Below are 26,157 nucleotides of genomic sequence, written 5' to 3' on the forward strand. Positions count from 1 at the left end.
CATAGCAAAATATTTAATAGAACTTGATATAAGTATGCTATAACATAATGATCAGTTTTGAAAATCAGTAATATTCAAATTTTTTTAAATAATTTTTTGAAAATACTATACTTTCATTAATTGCATGCAAATTATCAATAACTTTCAAATGAAATTTCACTTTCTTTTTTTATTAACCCCTTAACCGTTTTATTTTCTTTACTATCTAATAAGATGACACCTTCTATTTTGGGGATATTTTCTTATTTTGATTCAAATAGAAATCCATTGAATACTTGACTTATCTATGTATTTGAAGTAATTTTAATATTAATTTATAATCGCTATGAATGGTTTAATTTTTGCTTACAACTATTAAAATTCTATAAATCGATGCACGTATGGCACTCGGGCAAAACTGTTAAGTGGTTAACTTTCATAAATTAATAATTTTTTTAATTCTTAAATATTTATCAAATTTTACAGGAAGAATAATTTTTATATCGTGCTGACAATACTGTTTGATAGATATATTTTTTATAGAACATAATAAAAATAATTTATAGTATATATATTGTAATAATTTGATTAATTTTGTAAAAATGCGAACCCAGACTGTTTGTAGGATGGATTTTGACATTAAAATTTAAATATCCAAATTTTATCTCGATTTAATTTCTTATATATAGATACTTTCTTATTATTTTAAATCGAAAATATTGTATTACAGTTATTATTAATTAATGCTCGTACAATAAGTTAAATATCTGAACTAACATGTAAAGTTTTAAATGTTAATTTATTGCTTAAAAATGTAGTGCATATACTAATATTTGTTTTATTAATTTGTTTTTTGAATGAGAGAAAAAAGAGTTAATAAACATTGACATAACCATTTATAAAATGAGAAAAATTACTTTAAACCAGATTCGTTCATTGCGGAAGTTGGAAAAGTGGTATGAAGTCATGAACTCTTGACATTTAACCAGTTTTCCGCTCGTAATCCTTATCGAAACTACCACGCATGTGCAGAGCGCATTTCCCATGAAAGGGACGCGCGATTTCTTAAACTTAGAAAATTGAAACTCATTCTGAAATTCCTATAGCCCAGTAAAAATTTAGTGCTAGCTATAAAATGTCTCTCTAACTCTTCCGGGAAAACATTTGCTTTCCGGGTATTTTCTTTCGCGGGTTACTTTTGCAAAATATAGTGCTTTATTTCGGTTTTTATCGTACTTTGCAGTTGTTATCTTAATAAAGGAGTAGATCTCTTTTCAATTTTGAAGCATCATATAAAATAATTGTTGGAGTAAGTACATAACTTCATCTAGGTTTCTTCAAGTAATGACAATATATATATATAGCAATTTTTAAATATTTTTTTAGCTATGTATTATTTATATGTTGAGTTTAATAGAATGTTTTACAACTTTTTCGATAAATTTTTATGTCCATTAAAATATTGTCATTATTTTTTACTGTTTAAAAGCACTAATATTGTTATATTATTAAAAGCTTGCCACCTTTGGTGACTAATTAGTTGGGCAAGAGTATTTCAAAACTTAGTTATTTTAACAGCCTTTTATCTATTCTTTTGATTGCATAAATGAAACTTTATAATGGAGTCTAGTCCCATGACATCATAGCTTCAGTGAAATATACCTTATTGGTAATCTATCTTTTAATTATACTATATTGTAACATCAATACCGTGCAATTAAACCAATATTTATTACAGTATTATAACTTCATTTCCTCATTCTTCAATCGGACTATGTAAATAAAAAACAGAATATTTTTTTCTTCAGTCTTTAAGGTATCTGTCTACGTCTAAAAGGCCACTTTTGGTCAAAATTCACAATTTTTTTTTATTTTTTTATTTTAAAGTGCATTTATTTAGCTTTCTAAATCTGTATTTATTTTTCTCCTACGATTGATAGAAATGGAGATATGAAGATTTATGTAATTCAAAAGAGTCGAAAACGAAACCGGAAGTGCTTACCGGAAGTTGAATGTTTTTCGTCGTTTCATCAAACATACGCTCCTAAAATCATAAATTAATTATTTTTTTAAATTTATACAAAACTATGTGCAAGCCACCTAAATTTGAATTAATTTTCAGCTCTTTATATACAGAAAAGATTGGCAACAGCTGCTTCTCGAACATTGTTTACGTTTGAAAACATCTGCTCGTCTCGTGTTATATGTTTATTTACTTTGCTTTTTCGAGTGAATACAGCTTAGTTTGATTTGAATATTTATTGCTTTTTGTTTAAAAAGTGTTTTAAATGGGTGGAAAAAGCGTTAACAGAAGTAAGAAACGAAAGTTTCATGGAAATAGGCATTCTTCTTCCATGCAAGCTGCAGACTCTGTTGGTGTATCAGATTCAAAACAAAAGACTTGCAGCGAAAAGAAACTGCTGAATTCGCAGTTATGTGAAGATAATGTTCCTGATTTGAAAACAAATAACCTTTCTGGATTTCGAATTATGGATATCGAGATATTAATAAGTGTTTTTACTCTTTTATGTTGTCCTTTATGCTTCAAAAGCAACTTGTATTTGATAGAGGATTCTACCTTTGGATTGTGTTCGAATTTCTGCCTCAAATGCAAGAATTGCTCCTTTTACAAAGGTTTTTCTTCATCTAAAAAGAAAAACACATCCAATGAAATAAACACTCGACTTGTGTGTGCACTTAGAATCATTGGAAAGGGTTATACAGCTGGAAAGAAATTTTTTGCTACCCTCAATTTTCCATCTTTTCTTTCCAAACAAGCATTCAGAATGCAGGAACTGAAGCTTCTTCGTGCTGCTCGTTCTGTTGCAGAAAATTCAATGAATATTGCTGCTACTGAGTTAAAAGACAATAAAAACCCTGCTGCTATTACTGAATGTGGTGTATCTGTTGATGGAACATGGCAACGGAGAGGGTTTTCATCACTGAATGGAGTAGTGAGTGCAATCTCTGTGACATGTGGTAAGGTGCTGGATATTGAAGTGATGTCTCAGTTTTGCCAATGGTGTCACACGAAAAAGCTGAATTTATCATGTGCATCAAAACATCAGTGTGCAAATCATAAGGGTTCATCTGGAAGTATGGAAGTGCTTGGTGCTTACAGAATATTTGAGCGTTCCAAGAGTTGTCGTAAACTCATTTATTCACAATACTATGGAGATGGTGACTCTAAGGGCTATGATACAGTTAAAGACATTTATGGGAAAGATTCCGTTTCAAAACTGGAATGCATTGGCCATATTCAGAAGCGAGTAGGCACTCGTTTGAGAAAATTAAAGTCATCGAATAAATCTCTTGGTGGCAAAGGGAAATTAACAGACTCCTTCATAAATAAGTTGCAAAATTACTATGGGATAGCAATTAGAGCTAATGCAGGGAATTTATTGCAAATGCAGAGTACAACCATTGCTGCATTTGCTCATACATGTTCTAATAATAAACATCCAAGGCATGGACAGTGCCCAACAGGAAAGGACAGTTGGTGTAAATATCAACGTGCAATTTCCTGTGGAAAAAAATTCAAAGAAACAAATGCAGGTCTTCCAAAGAACATTATTAAAATCATTAAGCCAACATATATGCAGCTATGCGATCAAAACTTATTGAAAAAATGCTTACACGGTAAGACTCAAAATGCCAATGAAAGCTTCAATAATCTTTTGTGGACAATAATTCCCAAAAACACATTTGTGGAGCTACAGACTTTACGTTTGGGAGCATCAATAACTGCAATAATTTTCAATGATGGATTTTATGGTCTCTTGGCAATTTTTTTTGAACTGGGAATAACTCCTGGGGATTATACCCTGAGACACTTCCTTTCTCTCGATAAAGAAAGAATCATCACGTCAAAAAGGCAGTCATTGGGTACAACAAAAGTTGCCAGGAAAAAATTAAGAGCTGTTAGAAAGAAGAAAACAGATAAAATTGTTAACAAAGAAGGTGTATCATATAAATGTGGTGAATATTAATAAAAATAAAGAGAGATATTTTTCATAAAACACAATTAAAAACTTTAAATGCATTTTTTGAGGAACTTTAATTTTGTAAAAATTTTGATACGCAAAACATGATATCTCAAAATATTATGAATATTTTTTAATGAAATTTTGTATGTATGTTATTTATACTATCCTAAAGGCAATGAACTAGGATTATAGTTTTGAGATGAATAGTTTTTTATTTAGAGCTCATTAATGTTGTTTATGCATAAGAATTTTGATAAATTTTCAGTTAGGAAATACTCGAACTGCTATAACTTTCTTATAAATGCAAATATTTCTTAGATCCTAGTTCATTGCCTTCACTAAAGCTCTAACTATATTTTGTAGAAAAAGAATTTGAAAATTTTGATTAGAATTCTTGTTAGGATGTTTTGCGTTTTACACCAATTTTCACAGTTTTTTACCCAAATTTCCCCATTTGACTGAGTTGCAAATTACATAAAACTTTTTAAATGGTATTATTCATTGTTTTGAATTGCAATAACCTAAAAAATAAACTAAAAATGAAAATTAAACAGTTTTTTCAAAAATTTGTCTTCGCACGTAGACAGATACCTTAAAGATGAAAAAAAAAATCATTCTATTAAATGTTTCATGAAACGGTGAAAACTATTGATATTTTAATTTAACAATTTGACAATTTTTGAAAATTAATCGAAAATAATTTTCAAAATTTGTAAAAATTCGGAATTTATTATTATTAAAACTACTATTGAAAATTAATCAAAAATATTTTTTTTAAATTGCTGAAATTCGGAATTTTTTACGATATTTAAATTTATAAAAATTAAAGAAACATCAAAAAAATTAAAGCAGTGTAAAAAACCGCTTTGCGCTTAATTTTTCTGTATTAGTTTTTAATTAAACGAAATTTCTAAAAAAAAATTCCACTTATAGATGTATGCATTTTGTTTCTATATATATACATACATTTAGTCAAATGATTTGTCCTATACAGTGCAAGCATGCGCACAGAGATAACCATTCAATCTCGTTTAGTTTTCGTAAATATGTAAAAATGTCCCTTTTAGTTTTCATCAGTTTTTAAGGGAAAAGACTACCTTTTATATAATACTAGCCGCCTTTGGCGACCAGTCGGTTCGCAATCTTAATGCTAGTTAAAATTTTAATAATTAAATATTTTATGTAATTCCTACTTTAATAGCTTCTTTATCAAATATTTTAAAGCTTCAAATTTTGATAGTCATGTAATTCACTCATAATAATATAAAGTCCTTCAGCCATAACATAATATGTATCTCTCTAATTTTCTGTTAGTTCCGGTAGAATTCATGCTTAAAATTAAAATGGAAATGACTAAACTGCAATTAATATAATAATATTTTTTACTGAAACAAAGCATTTTTTTTAATAATATGATTACTGATAATAGAGTCACTGAGCGTTTAAACTTTTTGGGCACTAAAGAATATCTTTCTTAAGTTATGTAATATCTCAAGAATTTGTCAACAAAATTTTCTCAGATTCCTCATGAACAGATCGATTCATTAACAATGTTTAATTTTAAATGCATCAAACTTTAAGAAAATAAAATGAATCGTTTAAAATAATCCGTCGAAAACAGGTTTAAAAAACTACTTAAAAAACAATGTACTTAAAACTATAAGCATATACAAAAAATATATATAACTAACATAAATACAATTTAATTACAAAAGCATGCAACTAACCTAAAAATAATTTAAATAATTGAAAACAGGTTAAAAAAATCTACTTAAAAAACGATGTACTTAAAACTATAAGCATATACAAAAAATATATAACTAACATAAATGCAATTTACTTACAAAAGCATGCAACTAACCTAAAAATAATTTAAATGATCCATTGATAACGGTTGTCATGGCAACAATCAGAATGCGCAAAGTTTCTTCGTCAGCTCCGATAACGCAAATGCGTGAATTTTTCTACGCCAGTTAGGGTAACGCTATGCAGAATATACATTCTTAATTTCCTTTATTCTATGTTATTTTAATTCAAAAGTACTTCAGAATGAATCTGAAACATGGATTAATTCACAATGTTTAATTTTAAATGCATAAAACATTAAGAAAATAAACAAAATCGTTTGAAATAATTCGCCGAAAAATGTTAACCCTAGCCTCATTACTGTTGGGAGAAAAAAAATTGAAGCCTTACTCATTTGGCGGTGGGGAAAATAGAAGATTTTTTTGGCGGGAAAGTTAATTTTTAATTAATAATTAAATCTCTAATTAAAATTTCAAAAAAGGGACCCCAGGTGCACATTCCCGACCTCTAAGGTATACATGTACCAAATTTGATAGCTGTATGTCAAATGACCTGGCCTGTAGAGCGCCAACACACACACACACACACACACACACATTGAGCTTTATTATAAGTATAGATGTATATCATGGAATAGACTATGAATCTCATATATGGTTACTAATGAATATACTTCTATTAATAAATTGATGGGGCTCCCTTGTCATTTTAGAGTTTTTATATGTATATTAAGGGACGTTCATTTAGTAAGTGAATAAAACATGTGAAACGGTATTGAAAGTACGAGTTAAATTACTAAAATTACTATGTTATGGTGAACCTTAAATATAAATTTAAGAGTAAGTGATTCAAATGAAATGAAACCAAATCAGCATTTCCGACGAATAAATTGGTCCCGAAAGCTGCTTTATGTAACAGATATTTGTTTTATATTTCTTTCTTGTATGTTTTACTGTTAAAAGTTAAAAAAAAACTAACAGTTGAAAACTTTTTTTAATATAAATTTGTTTCTTACATGGAAAATAAAAAAAAATGGCAAAAATAAATTTTAAAAATTTAAATTCAAGTTGAATGATCAAAAGGAAGAAGCAGCATCTTTTTCGAACTTTTCTTCAAAATATTTACAAACAAAATAAAGACTTTTTTCTATAAATTCTTATATATTCTCATCATTTTCTATATATGTATTAGAAAAAGCAAAATCCGTATGATTTTATATCTTATAGTTTTTTTTTTTTTTTTAATTCGTATAATCAGTCGCCTGAAATGTTTTTGGACACTCAACTCTAGTTTGAATAATATTACGTCACAAAAAGAAATCCTTTTACATTCATACAGAAAATCATTTTTTATTATTTTGAAGAAAAAAAATTATAAAAAAAATAGAAAATTAGATATACGTGGAATTTATGTCACTGAGAAATATTTTTTTAAATTTCAAGATGGCGCATAAATAAATTGCGCAGTGATATATTCCGCAATTATGGTGGAAAAATTGAAAATCATTCTATTCCTATTTTATCTCTTTTCTGGGGCTGTATTAACTTTTTAATATCCTGGGTCATCTGTCTAGGTGCTAATGAATATGTGTACCAAATTTTGTTTGTCTCTGTCCAGGAGATGGAGTAGTATAACAGACAATCAAACAAACAAAATTTTAATTATATATAGAAAGATATACGAAAATGCAAAAATAAATGTTAGGTCTTTTCAATATTTAAATGAACGTTTTTATAATTATATTAATATTTCTATATTTTTTGATAGCTATTTCAGTTTAGAAAATAAGACTGACATGACCTTAATTCAATTTGATACTGAGAAAAATTAAACCAAGCTTTAATAGCAATGGAATCCTATTAGAACGAAAATGCCAGTTTTCTTAGCACTTACTTTATCTTTTACTTTAAAAAAGTATAATGTTGAAATTCCAACATTTCTGTAAAATACTTTCAACCATAAAGCGTTACTTTTCATTCCACCAGAAAATTCCTGAATCTTCTTGAATAAATTACTGCGAGTTTATGTATGTAGATAATAAAGCTGCGCATCCTAAAGCATTGGTACTCATAAATTTAGAAATTGACATCGCATTACTTTGAGGAGAGAAACCGAGTCTGACGTGTAACGTATTTCCATCAATCGATTTGGTTGGTTAAGTATTCAAAGCAGAGAGGGATATTTTATTCAAAACTTGTTTTGTTGGGAGCGGTATTTAGATTTTCACTTGCGGTGCGAATGATCTTGTTTGATGGGGGGTCGCCGACTTAGATTTACAGAATTATGGCGTACATCCTTAAAAATTTAAATTTGTGGTTCTTTTGAAGAAAGAGATAACGTGTTGAGGGAATTCTAAATGGAAGATGTTTTCATGCGTTTGATATCATGTATTTAAGAAGCATGTATCTGAAGAAATGTATGATTTTTTTACCCCATCTTATGCGGATTATGTTTGAAATATTAAATCATCAAAAAATTTTAACCAAGATTTTTTTGATAAATCTATATGATTTAAACATCTTTGTTTCAGAGGAAAATATTTTTGATGATTTGTTAACTTTCTGTGTAAACGGAAAAAAGGAATTATGTAGATAGAGGAAATTAAACGAGTTATTATACGCCGCATTTACGCCTAGTGTTTATAAATGTGTGTTAAAATTTGGTGCAAATAGTCACGTGGTGGGCAATTTTTGCACGAATATGAACACGATAATTCGAAAATTCAATAAGATGGATAAATAATATTTTGTATGAACTCTTGGCAGTAATTTTATATCACAGTATAGAATTTTTAATTAAGTAATAGTAACAATCAAATAATGTAATTATTTTAACTATTTAATTTTTTATTGTTTTTAATTTTAATTCTTTAATTTATTGAATTTTCTTTATTTAATTACTAATTATATTTCGCTATTTTAATTACTTAATTATTTTACTAGAAAAGATTTTATCCTAGTGTTCCTGCACATAAAGAGGAATTTATCCTCAAAACATACCAGAATTATAAAGAATCAAATGTAACTCTTCTGGCAGATATTTATCTATACTTATATAAAGCTCAATGTGTGTGTGTGTGCTTGTTGGCATTCTACAGGCCGGACCGTTTGACCTACAGCTACCAAATTTGGTACATGTATACCTTGGAGGCCGGGAATGTGCACCTGAAGTTCATTTTTTGAAGTTTTAATTAGAATTTTAATTATTAATTAAAAACTAACTTTCCCCGCCAAAAAAATCTTTTCATTTTTCCCACCGCCAAATGAGTAAGTTCAATTTTTTTTCCCAACAATAATGAGGCTAGGCTTAAGATTTTTCGGCCGATTATTTTAAACGATTCTGTTTATTTTCTTAATGTTTGATGCATTTAAAATAAAACATCGTTAATGAATCGATCTTTCAGATTCATTCTGAAGTACTTTTGAATTAAAATAAAACGGAATAAAGAAAATTAAAAATTTCTAATCTGCATAACGTTACCCCAACTGTCGTAGAAAAATCCACGCATTTGCGTTACCGTAACTGGCGATGAAAATTCACGCATGCGCATTGTGTTCTGATTGTTGACAATACTATCAACGGATGATTCTTGATTTAAATTATTTTTAGGTTAGTTGTATGCTTTTGTAATTAAATTGTATTTATGTTAGTTTAAGTTCATCGTTTTTTTAAGTAATTTTTTTTACCTGTTTTCGACTGAGTATTTTAAACGATTCTGTTTATTTTCTTAGTGTTTGATGCATTTAAAATTAAACATTGTTAATTAATAGACCTGCTCATGATGAATCTGAAAAAATTTTGTTGACAAATTCTTGAGATATTACATAAATTAAGAAAGATATTCTTTAGTGCCCATAAGGTTTAAATGCTCAGCGACACTGTTTTCAGTAATCATATTACAAAAAAAAATGCTTTGTTTCAGTAAAAAATATTATTATATTAATTGCAGATTCATCTTTTCCACTTTAATTTAAAGCATAAATTCTACGGGAGCTAACAGAGAATTAGAGAGATACATATTACGTTATGACTGAAGGCCTTTAATATATTATGAGTGAATTGAAATTTGAAGTTTTAAATTATTTTAATGAGGAAGCTATTAAAGTAGGAATTACATAAAATATTTAATTATTACAATTTTAACGAGCATTAAGATCGAAAAAGGCGGCTAGTTGTTAAATAAAACACGTGAATTAAAGAGCAAAAATTTCATTTATATTAAGATTCCTTTAAAGCGTTTTAGAATATTGCGTAATTTTTTTTTTTATAAATATCTTCAAGAACGTAAATTTTAAAATTACCTCATTAAAAAAGTATGATGAAAAACTTTGCATGGCGCACCTTACGAAGTACTCTATAAAAAAGTTGAAATACATTTCTTTATAAAGAAAAATTAGAAAATGTAAAATTGCATGTTATAGATAATTGTTCATTAATTAGGCTCTTTTTTTAAAAAAATTTCCGGGAAAAAAATAACAAAAGAAAGAAAATAAATTAGTGATAAACTCATACTGACAATAAATTCAACATTAAATATTGTAATGAAACTGCACTAGTATAACTTATTCAACGGAATTTTAAAAAAAACTTTATTGCATATTTTAAAATGATAGAAGTATACTTGTTTGCATTTTTATTGCGACCTAAACCAAATAGCACAAATTTTAGATGTCTATACAATCTTCTTTAACTATACAAAATCATTAAATTTTCATTTCGAAAATCTTTTATTTAGAAACAATGCAGCATTTTGTGCTATAAAAAGGAATATGAGAATATGAAAAAGCTATTTCTAACATTGAATTTTGCATCAAATATTCATAAAAATCTTCATCTTTTTTTTCAGCATCTTCAAGCTTTATTATACCTCTTATCGATGATACGTTAGTATGAAAATGAAGTACCCAGGGGCAGATGTGAAAAATTGTATTTTTTTGCATAAGGTAAAGAATGTTTGAAATATTTATATTCTGTCATTCTTAAGCATTTCCATCTGAAATATATATTCAGTGAGCGATTTGAATTGCTAAATATTGTTTGAGTTTTTATAAATCTTTCTTTTCAAGAAAATAATGGCGTAAGGAATCGAATCGAAACATGATTATTAACTAAAATCGTTATTCAAATAGGTTAATTACATCCCCATAATGAATTAAAATATGTAATAAATATGAGGAAATTCATTATGAACAGACAAAAGTCCAGGGCTTCTCCTTAACTTGAAAACGGTTATAGTTATTATTATAAAGGTGATCCCAAGTAATATTAAAGTGGTTATGAACTATGTCGGTTCACATGGTCATTAGTCAGCAGAGCATATTATCAACATTTCAAGGACTGAAATCTCTTTTGAGAGCCCCAGTTTTTAAGACTTAAATTATATAGGTAGGTGTTATTCACTAAATTAGGGTATCTACAATTACGTTGGATTTTATTAAGAAGGTCCTCAATCTGATCCGTGCTCGCGAGCCGCAGTTTGCTGACCATTGCTACGAGATAAAATAATTACAACATTATTTATGCATCATAATTTCGAATTAAGTTTTGATCTCACAAATGGTACGAAATGCAGAAAAAAACCAGTTTTAAAGTACATCAGCCCCACTAATAGTTTTGCGAAAATATACGAAGTTGTTTGTTTATGAACCTACAGGCAGATTAAAGATTAACGGTTTGACAGATGGCACATGTCCAAAAAAAAGAAGAGTAAATTATGACTTTATTCCTAATCCATATATAAAAGCAAGAAAAGTGTACCATCCACTAATAATCCAAATAATATCATGACATGGGAGATTTCCAACGTACTTCCAAAGATTTGGAAGGGTTCGGGAAAATAAATGCATCTGGGGAGAATTGGAACAGTTTATCATGATTGAAAGGAATGCATAGAAGTTTCATAACTAAGAAAGAATCTAAAAATTGGAAATAAATACTAATAGTGCCGGAAAATCTTAAAATATTGAAAGATATGATGTTGAAAATTGACAGATTTTTACCAACTATTTAAAACTTTAAAAAATATTCTCATTTCTTTAGTTGTGGAACGCACATCTGGAGGAATATTGAGAATTTCGAGGATAATTTCTCAAATTATTGCCCTGCTTCTCGTAAAATAGGATGATAAATGTAGGGGAAGATAAGAAGAAAGATCAGAGATTGACCGCCTTGTAGCTGCGGGCGAAGAACCTAGAAGAGGATGCCAGTTCGGAAAATTGGACAGTGATATGAGTAGATTAATATAATGACAGTAGTCGGCCAAAATTCCTGTCGATACTGCCTTGTTCAGTGATTGCAGAGTGGTCGGCTGTACACAAGGAGAAGACTATAGAATAATGATTATATAACGAAACAAATCATACGAAATATTATTCGTTAATTTCAGTGGTACACAAATAAGAAGGCACCATGTCCACTAGTCAATTTTAGAGCAAGAATCTGAGCTAAGTATCTCTGGTGGAATCTGGTCTAAAACAACCTACCCTATATCACAGAAACCAGGAATCTAACATCATCCCAGTGATTTCCTGTTCTTCTTATGCAAAGATATTCTAAACAATTTTATTTCATCCTGACTGGATAACGAATGAAATTATTATCCAATTAGAATCACACTTATGAAATATTCCTTTCATGAGTGTAAAATTTATAATCGTAATTCGTCGACATAATCGAAAAATCTCTCTTTCTTTGTAAAATTTTTAAAAAAATTGCGAGCTTTTAAGGACCGAGACCAAGCAATGAACGCTGATGACTCCAACGAAAACGAACGTGCTGAAGAAAACCCGCCAACGAACACCGAAATGAGTTAAATATTTGTTAATATGAAACCTAGAGTGCAGCATTATTCAATAAATTAAGGGGAAAATAATAAGAGTGAGAATAATATATTCTATCTAGAGTCTCACACATACTATTATAATTTATGATAAACTGCATATTTCACTTTTGAAAGCAAGACAATCCCTTCTTTTACTAAAGAGAGCTGGAAAAAAACATTGTATGTGTTTATTAATAATGTGTTTGATTATTTCATCATTATCCTTATATTTGCTCTTCTTTTATTTGATTAAATGCATTGTGTGTATTTTATTCAATACGATAAGAATGAGATGCATATATTTTTTATTACTTTTCTAATCCATAAAATTTTTATACAAACAACTTTTCGAATTCCTTATTTAAATCCTCTTCAAATTAATTCAGTTATAATGTATTACATTTTCTGCGCAGGATAGCAAAATTTCATTCAATATTTTCAATACACTATTATAATTTTTTAAATATTTCTGTGAATATTTTTTATATCAATGAACCATTAATAACACAAACCTGTTATTCTATTATATCTTTTAATATTAAAATAAAATGTTGTATCTGTTGTCTGTCTGTCTCTCCGTTAGTACATAATGAACTAAATTGATATAATAAAATTGGCCCAAATATTTTTTTTTTGTAAACTAGATTCCTGGGAAAGAGTATTCCCAATTTTTTGAACTATTAAACAAAATTTTGATTAATTTAAAGTTTTCTAACGATAACTTCAGAAATAATATCGCACAAATATTTTTTTACTACATCTTGAAATTCCAAAAATTATCTTTTTTATTTATAAAAATCTAATGTGTAATTTTTTTCGTAATTTTAATAAATTTTTATGATATGAAAAGTTGTTTCCATTGTTAAATTAAATTAAACATTTATTGGTACATTGAGTTTCTAATTCGTATGCTACTCTTATCTTGATAAACATCATTATACGTCATATAACGTTTAAATGAAGGATTTTACTTTACACTTCAACTATGAAAGGTAGTTTTTATATCATATGAAGGCTACGGGTTCTGTTTCTCATATATGTTTTTAACAAATAATTTTATTTCAAGATTAGTTTTATTAAGTGTACATGAATTATTTGGATTTTTATAACTTCTAAAACAATAATTTCAATTATGCATTTCATGAAAAAATGTCGATACTTTTTTAAAAATATACCTGTAGCTATAAATTTATTTACATGTGCGATATACCTGCAATAAATCTGTGATTTTTAATTACCAAATAAAAATAATTATTTTAATATCTATTTAAATAATATATCATTTTAATGGCTTGAACAAAACCTAATTAAGATGTATTTTTTAGCAAAATATTTTATCTTCGATATGTGAGAGCTTATAGATGTTTATTTTCTAGTACACTTTATTAAGGTCATAGGTCAATATATATTTCGCAATCATATTCAACATGTTATGTATTTTTTATGCAAACGATTTTGATTTTAGCTATGGTTTTTTTCTAGATGTATTGTATGTGCATTTCATAAAATGGTAATTTTGATTAATTTCAAGATGAAAGCATTTAATTTATTATTCAGTTGTAATGTTTCGTAAATATGTATCTAATAATGAGGTATCTAAAGTAAAATTATGATAGCATAAATTAATTCCATGCTTAGCTCTAAGTGATAACTAACATCAATTAAATTTCACGTTTTTAGAACAACAATTTGCCTAAAATTTTTAGCAGCTAAATATAAGCGTTAAAATAATTAATTGATTGCAAAATTTTCGGTAAATTATCATTTTATTCGTGCATTTATTTTGTTCGAAAAGTAATAGTTTTTTTTTCTTTTGTGCGTGTTGTTTCTTTCGTTTTATTTTTCTTATTTTTCTATGTATTTTCTGATTGTTTGTAGCAACTACTGCTTTCAAAGTACCACACATTTAAACAAGTTCCCTGACTAAATTAAAACTGGGTTTGGAGAATGCAAATAATAATAATGGAAAAATGGTTTACATATTATTATTTAAGTTCCGTTAGTTTTAGTGCTCCCAGGCATAAACTGTTAAAAAAAAAGGAGAAGGGATTATCCGAATTCTGCGTGCGTTTTTTGTGTGTATGTGTGTGTGTGTGTGTGTGTTTAGATCTTCCTAGGGCATAATAAATAAATATTTTGGGGGCTATATCATGATAAACTAATAATGTAAATACTAAAACATCAAAAGTTCACTGATTTACCTTTAAATCTATAAAATAAGGAGTGGTTATATACTTACCAGAGATCATTTAGGGGAAACTGAAAGTGGTAATCATGTGCGTTATGCATTGAGCGTTATGGGCAAAAATATCCACGAATACTCACTAGTAAATATAATTACCACTTAATTTTAGGTAATTTAAAATTACTTTATTCGTATTCTTCAATTCTTCAATTAGAACTCATAGAATTGCTCAGATTTCAAATTCAGAAATTCTTTACATTAAAGTTTGAAGTACATTTTGCATTTGATAGGACAGCTAGTCAAATCGCTACATTGAAGGAATATAAAAATGTTGCAGTCTGATCCAATTTTATTAATGACACCTTAATAACGTTTTGAGTTAGAAAATAAACTAAAATATCATAAACTACAGTATTCAACTAATGAACAGAACAAAAAGGAAGTCAAAATATGTTAAGATTCCTGTTATTGAAAGAAACTCCAATCGTGTCAACAGTTTTTGTTCTTTTTAAAATTTATTGTTGAATTTAAATTAATTAAATTCTATAACAAATACTGATAATTGAATGTAAGAATATCTTTAACATAAGGAACTCAACATAGTGTTGTTTTATTTCTGAAAAATTTTCCCCCGAGTTAAAATTTAATGTCAAATGCTCACATCCTCGCACCATGAACGGACAATGGTAAGCACACTTACTACTTTTGAATTTAGATGATATTTAATAGTAGACTTAATGCATTTCTGAGCTGTTAAGATAGCCCAATCGAATGTTAAGCATCTGATTAACCCTAATTATCATTTTAAAATACTTTTTTGATTTCTTATTAAAAAGATTTTGTGGGTTGTAAGTATATATAACAGAGAACTATAAAAGGTTAAGTCGAAAAGGGGCAATGTTTTAGTATTTGTCCTGATCGCTGTTTTATGCAGTTACGTTTCTGGTGCTACCTAGCTATTGGAAGGTGTGTGTTTTTTTATCAATAACAGGTGTTGCGTTAATGCTAATTTTTTCAAGTATACGACTAGATTTGATAGATCAAATGGAATTAGAAACATCACCAAAAATTAATGAACAAAGAAAATGGTAAGATACTTACTCTTTGGCAGTCAGCTAATTGCAGTTCGCTGCTCTTGCTTGCCTCTGGGCTCTCGTAGACACCAGGGCGGGACAAGCGTCGGTTGATGGCAGCCCGGATGCCCCCACTGAAGCTCGCCGACTCAGTCCGGCGCTTAGCCAGCTCGGCGCCGCAACTCATGCGACACCGACTCTGGGATTCGACTCTACGTGGCGCTCACTTTCTATCCTATGGTTTCACATACGAATGCATATACATTTTTACGACTTATTTTGCAAGAAATCGTCGTAACTGAGATTCTTTTCTGCGTGGCGCTCAATATCTCTTCTACGATATCACTTCCAAATGCATGTAGAATCCAAGAATACTTTTTGCGTGGATGCCGTAACTGATGCGATATCAATTATTTGCTTGTCTTCGAAATGGCGCTTACGTTCTATCCGGAAGTTTCACTTTATTCCATGTGGCGCTCAATATCTCGCTTATGATTTCACTTCCAAATGCGTGTAGTATTATAGAATACTTTTCACGAGGATGCCGTAACTCATGCGATACTAATACTTTCTCTTCTAAATGGCTCTCACCTCGATCCTATGATTCCACTTAGAAGTTAAACAGTATTTTCAGTGAAATAGTTGCTATAAATTTATATCATAAAACTTTATTCTACATATTGTCCGAAGCAAATAAACTAATCATTTTGTTTCTAATAGAATAATAAATAATGATGATTCTTAACTTTCAGAAACGTTTACGTTGATTTTTCTCGACATACACTGAAGTCATCTTATATCAGAAAACATACTGTGCTCAAAACTTCAAAAGTTGCTGACAAATACTTCAAGATATATTATTTTTTGTTGGACGGAATATTTTCCTCGACACTGTCTTTATTTTCATCTATAAGATTTATCAATTTAATCAATTTCTTTATTTTCCAAAAGCTTTATTTATTTTCTTTATGAATGAGGTTTTGAAGTATCCAGTGGTAGTTTAAGCAATAAAAGAATATTTCCGAGAAATTTCCACTTTATCTATATATGGATCAAAAGAAGTATAGAAAAATTCAGTTATATCGATTTCAGTAAATCAATTTCTATTCATTTGCAGCCCAGAAAAAAAATTATTACTTGATTAATTCTATCGTATTCCAAAGGTAAGAAAACTGTGGTTTAATTATAAGAAGAACATTAACAATCCATTATTTACATTCATATATTTAATAAAAGCATTCTGTTCCAAAAGTAATTATGATAATTTCCCCTGGTTATTTTTGGCGAAAAATCAATAGTCTTTCATTATCATTTTCAGATCTTTGTTCATGTTTTTATACATTTTTTTCATTAGTATGCTTCCAATGATGATTAGAGAAACAGGCAAATATTTTTGTACGAAATTGAAGTCATTCTCAAAAGCTATTTTAGAAACCAAAATTTTGATCAGGGATTCATTTTATTGTCTTAAACAGTAGTTGTACTTGTCCTGAGATTAAAAACATGAATTGCCAGATCATAAATTTACTATTCGCGTAAATTTAGAAGTTAATTTTTTCCACATATTTCATATTCCAATTTTGTTGGTTGATTATAATATTCATGTATGGAATTTCTGTTTATCCTGCACGTAATTTCATTGAAGAATTTTTCCTAATGCCTGAAAGGAAAGTAAAAAAAATAAATTTTCTGAAAAAATATTGTATCAAATATTTTAAAAAAAAACTGACTAAAAGTTTTTCTTAATATTTTTCACTTTATTATTCTGTTTTATTGCATTATTACTTTAATATTAACCCTCATTTAGGCGTAATTAATTGTATAAATGCTAAGTTTGAATTCTATCTTGAACTTACTTTAGCAACTATTTCTTGCTCTTCAAGTTATCTTTATATATTTCTGAGATGTTCAGATTAATGAAGTTTCTAATCGCCTTTAATAATTAATTGATTCCATCATTATATTAATAGTGTTCATTTAAACATGTTAATAAATTTTGATGAGATACACCTTATCACAGTAAAAGAATGGGCCATATTAAATTATAATAATCCATCAGTATTCTAATTTGTTAGAGTAAGATTCATCTATTTCCTTATCGTAAGATGCTGATCAGCCATTTGATAATCCCCTAGAGAATTTTTAAAGGCAAGTTTGTTAGCGGTGCAAAGTTAGCTGCGCAGTAGATGAGAATTCTGTTAGACCTTTTAGTGTTGTGTATATTTTGTTCGTGTCGCGTGTTCAATGTTTAAATATATGTTAAAATTTTGTAAAATAATAGATTTTTGGCCATAATGATTGCCTATTCACTGTGCCCAGTATAAAAACTTTACTGTTAGCAATAACTGTAAAATTGCAGAATTCATTCGCCAGATCAGTTCTGCGGTTGGAACTGAAGTACTGTAAAAGTTTTATTCCGTGATACTTTTCTAAACTGGATTAATGCAGTGTTTGGTGGTTAAGCGGCCATTGGTCAATTATCTAGGGGTTATAAGTTTCATATGAAATATAGATTGCCGAAATCGTGGTAAATATGTGGATCTTCGAGTCTAAGAGAATTCTGAATGTTAGCTAAATTTTCAAAATGGCGGGGTTAATTGAAGAAATGAGTCCGATTGCTGTATCTGGGATAGTTGTCACTTTTTATATTACATGAAAATGGAGGTTGTGGGGAGAAAATGACAGATGTGTAGTTGATGAGATTTTATATGAAGTAAAACTCTGCTAAATCATTTGAGTGATTGGTACTAAGAACATATTTCTTTGATTTTTTTTATTTAAGAATAAGAGTGAATGGTGTCTTCTAAAATTAAATTGAAATAAAGAGTTATTAAATAAATATCATTTAATCTTTTAAACGTGGAATATAACAATGACATAAATTTATTTCTCTTTTATAATTTTATATTAATTATTTATTTAAAACAAAATTGAATTAAAATTTCCGCGTCACTAATGCCAATATGTGTAAACATATCGTCCGATGTTGATTTGTAAAATCTGTGAGATAAGAGCAACTTGCAAGAATTTTTAGAGCATTTTCGTTAGATAGAGGAACAATAACAACAGTTTAACAAATGAGGAGAACAATTTGAAAATATAATTGATATCAGCCCCTTCTCAATTTTTTTCAGGTTGAAATGACGTAGTGAGTTGTACAGGAAACGTTAATCAAACTAATCGCACCGAAAATCTCGCCATTGATACTTCCATTTGAAACATCATTATTTGCAATGAATTACAATCTGGAAGATCGTTGAAAGTTTTGGAACATTCTAGAGCACCAGCATGACGAAATTTATAATTTGAGTGATATATCTTTTTTTAAAAGGTTTTGCATTTACCTTGTAATGGGATTATTCATCTTTAGATTAATAAGAAAGTGTTTTCATTATTGGAATTTCATATTAAATAATTCGTGACATGCATAATTAATGCTTTTTATAATGAATCAAAAATATATAAGCTAAGATTTTATAGCATGAAAACATTATACTCGTTCCTAATAAAGGGTTTATAATCATAAAATGAATATTTATTTTTTAACTATTAGTAATTTTGCTTTATCAAAAGAAAATTGAAAAATAAACATAAGTTGAAGAATCTAAATAAAAAGTATATTAAAAAATACAATTAGAAATGATTCAATAAGTCTGATTAAATATATAGATTTGCAAATCATTAATAAAAATATACGATAATTGAAAGAAATTGCAACAAATATAATAAAAGAAAAAGAAAATAGATTTATAAAAATAATTCAGCATATACAACAAAAACACAATTCATACAAAGACTGTTCTATCAAGCATACAAGAACGAATTATGTTCAATAAGACAATAAAAATCATATAATATGGAGCAGATATACATATCATAAGTAACTGTAATCTTCAAAGCAACAAAAGAAAGAAAGAAAGAAAGAAGAGAAGATTAGACCAAATATAAAATTTGGTGAACTGTGTTAGCACACTAACATTGCATACTAATTCATCATATTTCCAAAGCAGATTATTAACTTTTTTTTCTTATTAAAACGTAGTGAGGTTTTTAAAACATTGGGAAAGAAAAAAAATGATTGTTTATGTCATGAATTAAATGTTTCGTCGAATGGTTTTGATCTAATAATATGTTCCAAATGAACGTATTTTCTCTTTCTTTTCCTGTCATTTCATCCATGCTTATTTTCATTTTTTCAATTTAATTCGCTATTTATAATATAATATTATATGTATCATCTTCTTTAAAAATAATTTTATATAGTTATAAATACTGATTTTTACAATAATATCAATATAAAAATTCTCATTCTTTTAATATAAAAAGTCTTACCAGCCGTTTTTAATTATATTCCGAACTAAAGCTAAAACAGTTAATATCCAGTAGTGTCAAGAATTACAATCTAAAAGGTTAATAACTCTGTGCGTGAATGTTAATTACTTGAATTTATGATGACTTTAACCTATGAACCTCTAACGACTTCCTGAAACTATCATATTTATAACCATTTTAATGTCCGTAACGCGCATAATATGACGCTATTTTAAAGACATTATACTTAGTAAATTAATTTAATAGCGTTATTTTAAGAACGCACTCTTTCTAATTGCTCATATCCTATTCTTAGTATTATTTTCAGAAATTTATACGTTGAAATACCTCATCTTTTCTTCACGTTAAGCAAACGTTCCTTGCAATTTAAATAAATATTAAAATAATGGATATTTCATGGCATTGTTGCACTTTAAAATGAAATGTTTAAAAGTATGGAATGGTACAAAATTCAAAAGAAATAAATTTAATTCTACTCCTATAGGGAAGAAAAGAATTTCAGCAAATGCTTAAGTTTATTTTCGAATTTCCAGGTTTCGAGTTATACCGTGACAGTTTCTGATGGACCTAGGTCCGGTTAGAATTTCTCTCAGAATCAACATGAAATTTCAAACCTTAGTCACGGATTCAAATATCTGGAACAATCCCAAAATGCCCTAGCAATTTTCATAATCTGTTACAAATTGCCTTTTTATCAATAATACACCCGACATAAATAGATGGGATAAAGAAAAATACTTGGAAAAGCAACTAACATGCTTTTCCCACCTGTGAGTGTCAACTAAAGGATTTTAATTAATTATAACCTCATGAAAAAATAAGAATTTACTGTGTTCGGCATTAGAAGATCTAAAATAAAAAGGTATGAAGATAAAGAAATAAAAAGCAAATGTAATTAAATTATAGCAATTGAAACGAAATATAATGTGCAATTGAGAACAAACAACAGTTTGGATAAAACATTTACACTAGACAGAATTTGAATCTTGTCGTAAGATCCAAAATGAATGAAATATGGGAATTATTAAATTCCTATATTTCATGCAACAATTATATGTAACAGTGTTTTGAATGTAAATATATGCGTTATATCTTAAATATGTAACAATTTTATAAAAAAAGAAACTTTAAAGTCTCCCTCAGTGTTTAAATGAAATTAACTCCTAAGCAGCATGGCACATAAATCATATCACTGACTCTCCAACCAGCCTCGAAGCCACACGGATAAAAAAACTGAATGATCGGACCGCCACTACACTAACACTGGCGGGAACTGTGGTTGAGTCCTAAGGACCACCACCGGCCACGGTACATCCTTTCCCTAAGGAAGTACGTTCCATCACCGATGGAAGGAGACGGCCCCCTTTTCATGTACCCTCTAGGATGACGAGAACCAACCACCATGCTGAGAGCTTCTCATCGTCATTTCGAGAAGTTAAGTTTTAACTGGATTTTATTTAATATATATTTTATGCATGAATGGGTTATTTTAATATTATTAATATGCATTATGTATTTTGCAATTCTTCTTCAGTGTCATGATGTAATACAATATACATGAGCTAGTAAAGAAATTCAGTCAAATTTTTAGATAATTAAAAAAACAGATTAAACAAAAATTAAAATTCCCGATCCTATTTTAGCATAAAATAAAATTCACAATACATATTTTAATCGTAAATATATCCGCTGTTTTTGTGTAAAAAATAATATCGTTATTCTCTTTAAAGATAAAACATTGCTTCTAATGCAAGTACTAATAATCTATACTTATAATAAAGCTCAATGTGTGTGTGTGTGTGTTGGCGCTCTACAGACCAGAAAGATTGACATACAGCTACCAAATTTGGTACATGTATACCTTGGAGGTTGGGAATGTGCACCTGGGGTTTCTTTTTTCGAATTTTTAATTAGAATTTTAATTATTAATTAAAAACTAACTTTCCCACCAAAAAAATCTTCCATTTTCCCCACCGCCAACTTTTCCGCCAAAAAAATCTTCCATTATCCCCAGCGCCAAACGAGAAAGGCTTCAGTTTTTTTTTCTCCCAACAGTAATGAGGCTAGGGTTAAAATTTTTCGGCGGATTATTTCAATCGGTTCTGTTTATTTTCATAATGTTTGATGCATTTAAAATTAAACATTGTTAATGAATCCATCTTTCAGATTCATTCTGAAGTACTTTTGAATTAAAATAAAACAGAATAAAAGAAATTAAAAATTTTTAATCCACATAGCGTTACCCCAACTGGCGTAGAAAAAATCACGTATTTGCGTTACATAACCGGCGAAGAAAATTCACGCATGCGCATTCTGTTCTGATTGTTGCCATGACAACGTTATCAATGGATGATTTAAATTATTTTTGGGTTAGTTGCATGCTTTTGTAAGTAAATTGTATTTATGTTAGTTATATATTTTTTGTATATGCTTATAGTTTTAAGTACATCGTTTTTTAAGTAGTTTTTTTAAAACCTGTTTTCAACCGTTTATTTTAAACGATTCGTTTTATTTTCTTAGTGTTTGATGCATTTAAATTTAAACATTGTTAATGAATCGATCTGCTCATAATGAATCTAAGAAAATTTTGTTGACCAACTCTTGAGATATTACATAAATTTAAAAAGATATTCTTTAGTGCCCATAAAGTTTAAACGCTGAGTGACTCTATTTTCAGTAATCAGATTATAAAAAAATGCTTTGTTTCAGTAAAAAATATTATTATATTAATTGAAGATAAATTCTTTCCACTTTAATTTAAAGCATAAATTCTACGGGTGCTAACAGAAAATGAGAGAGATACATATTACGTTATGACTGAAGGCCTTTATAATATTATGAATGAATTATATGATAATCAAAATTTGAAGTTTTAAAATATTTTGATGAAGAAGCTATTAAAGTAGAAATTGCATAAAATATTTAATTATTAAAATTTTAACGAACATTAAGATTGGCGAACGGGCTGGTCGCCAAAGGCGGCTAGTAATAAATAGAAATAAAAACAAATAAACCACCAGATAAAACCGGTTTAACTACAGTTTCATGCATTATGAATGTTACAAAATCATCAGATATAATACAGAATCTATTCGCAAAAATTTTCGACTTTTATTACAAAGTAAGCTTTGGTTCACTAAATTAATTTATAATGATTGTCGTCTGTAAATGCACACGATTAACATTATATGAGAAAAATAAAATAATTTCAAAAGAATTATATTAAAGTTCCATCACAGTCACGTTACAAAAACAGCTGCGAATATCTTCCAACATGGAAAGGCTCATTGAGCTGCTTTCTGTAAAGATTTTCTCCAGCAAAAATGTATAATACATTTTAGTGTATTCGATGTATTTTGAATTCCATGAATTTACTAAAGGTTTATTTATTAAGTGAATATATCTACATACTTAAAATAATTTACGAAACAAAAAAAAAATCTCCAGTCCCAAGAATTAGTCCGATTTCCCCAATTTTCACTCCATATGAAAGCTCAGATATGTCATAAATGACTGCCTGTCCACCATCACTCTCCATTTTTGAAGAAAAACCTTAAAAGGGCTATTCCATTATATATTCTCTATGGGAAAAAACACCACTGACTTAACGAATTTCCCCAATTTTTATTTCATGTGATAGCCTATAACACCTAGAAATGCCATCAATACTCGTATATCTTCCTCCGCCTTTTATTTTCAACAAATATTGTAATATTAAATCTTGACAAAGCCTCAGATTGAACAGATTTTACCAATACATTTCGCTATTTTTATGTGCATAGTGGACTAATTAAAATGTCCTATGTTTAATTTAAAATATCACTTTAATTTAATGTGTTAAGATGTAGTTGAATCACCAAAATTATCAAAGCACTCGAAGCAATAGTCATCAAAATTGATTAACATTACTAAATTATGATATTATTATGCTTGCCAAAATTGGCTTTTACTTTAAAAAACTTTATCTAAATAATTACACATTTAGAAAGAAAAAAATGTTTATAGGAAATTGCATATTTTGTAAAAGTATAATTTTATAAATTTTCTGCAATGGTCTTTCATTTCAAATTCTGCCAATTATAAGAACTGGAAATAATGAGAGACATCAAACGCTTTGTATTTCCACTGTTGAGTTATTTTATCATTGGATTAGTTAAAATGAAACATTATTTTATTCACTTGTCAATAAAAACTTTTCATAGTAATCATTTATTATCTAATCACAGAAGAAAATCATTTGTGTCAATTTGGGGGTTCTCTTCAGAACAGACTATTGAACCTGTTTTTAAATTTACCACATATATACTTTCGAAAATGCATTGAAGTCCTCGAAGGGAGTTTTTTTTTTTTTTTTAATTATTATTGATAAAGCCAGCCAGAATAGTCTGCCTAAACCTTTCTAACTACTTTAATGAAGGTATTATCTCCCTAAAGCTTTCTACTTTAATGAAGGTATTATCTTCCTCCACTCGCATTAAATTTTGGATAAAATTTTGCTCAGCTTGTGTGGCAAACGTAAGAATACCATGGTGAATATTATTTACGAAATAATGATCATTCGCGTGAATCTAGCATTGCATTTATTGAATTTTTTGTGTGATCTTTCATGATTAATCCATTGCATGTGGATAATACAGAAGTAACTAACTTTTTTTTCATTTTCGTTGTTATTTTTCTGGCTGATTGAAACCGAAATTTTAAATAAAACTTCAGCTGTATATACAATACCACTGTATATACAATAAGCACTGTATATACAATAAACACTGTATATACAATAAGTACTGTATATACAATAAACACTGCATATACAATAAGCACTGCATATACAATAAGCACTGTATATACAATAAACACTGTATATACAATAAACACAATGTACAATATATACAATGTACAATATACAGTGCACAATATATACAGTGTACAATATATACAATGTACAATATACAGTGCACAATATATACAGTGTACAATATATACAATGTACAATATATACACTATATGTACTACAGTGTACGATATATACACAATATGTACTACAGTGTACGATATATACACAATATGTACTACAGTGTACAATATATACAGAATATGTACTACAGTGTACAATATATACACTGTATGTATGTACTGTACAATATATACAGTGCTCAACTGCGGAGTATAAGCACTGTATATATAATATCACATACCAAATTCCACTTATTTGTCTGGTTTTATATGCATGCAAAAATACCGACTAATAAACGCTTAAACATTTCACATATTTGGTTCAAAATTTGATAAGAAGATTTGGCATCTGAATTTTAGATGCTAAATCTATGCATCAGATTTATTTATATAGCTCTTTACTTTTTCTTGCTATCGTGATCACTTGCACTTGGACAGCCATACAGGCATTTTTTTTTTATCTGAATAGATTTCCTCTCCAAAATTTATCAAAAATCCATAAATTTGATATAAAGGAACAAATTTCATCCACAATTCCAAAAATGTGTTTGTCAAAATTTTTTGAGGGTTACATTCCTTTCTATTTGAATATTTCATATATGAGGAACTGAAAATCAAAACTTTGTCGTTTTCCTTCCATAATCTTCAGAAATAATATCACACAGTGAGACTTTTTCATGTTCTTAACTTTTAAGAAAATATCTCTTTAATGATTCAGATTTATTTGTATTGTATTATTTTTTAAAAAATATTTTCCAATTTTTAAAAATAATTTTTTTCCGTAATATACAACAATGCTTTCCGTTATTGCAGTGGGATTCTTTTCTTATTTTTACAGATATCTAATCGTTTTTACAAGAAATCATTTTAAAAGAAGCTTCATTCAGAAAAGAAAAATCATTTAAAATCATTTACGAAGAAACTTTCCATTCCAATCCAAGTGTCTCTTATTACAAAAATAACAACAACAAAAAAACCCAGTAAAATATTTAAAGTAATCTGAGAATATATCCTAAAATTGCA

The 26,157-nt window shown here is 28.4% G+C and overlaps 1 protein-coding gene across 2 annotated transcripts in view; it reads right to left on the reverse strand.

The window, feature by feature from the left end:
• Window positions 1–26,157, reverse strand: part of LOC129961955 (uncharacterized) — a 375,815-nt gene that overhangs the window by 87,314 nt on the left and 262,344 nt on the right. For both annotated transcript variants that reach the window (XM_056075604.1, XM_056075605.1), the window contains exon 3: window positions 15,878–17,509. In XM_056075604.1, coding sequence (XP_055931579.1) covers window positions 15,878–16,036 — 159 coding nt within the window. In that variant the 5' untranslated portion in view covers window positions 16,037–17,509. The remainder of the gene's footprint in view (window positions 1–15,877; window positions 17,510–26,157) is intronic.

Source organism: Argiope bruennichi, chromosome 2 (genome assembly GCF_947563725.1).
Source record: "Argiope bruennichi chromosome 2, qqArgBrue1.1, whole genome shotgun sequence".
Lineage (NCBI taxonomy): Eukaryota > Metazoa > Arthropoda > Arachnida > Araneae > Araneidae > Argiope > Argiope bruennichi.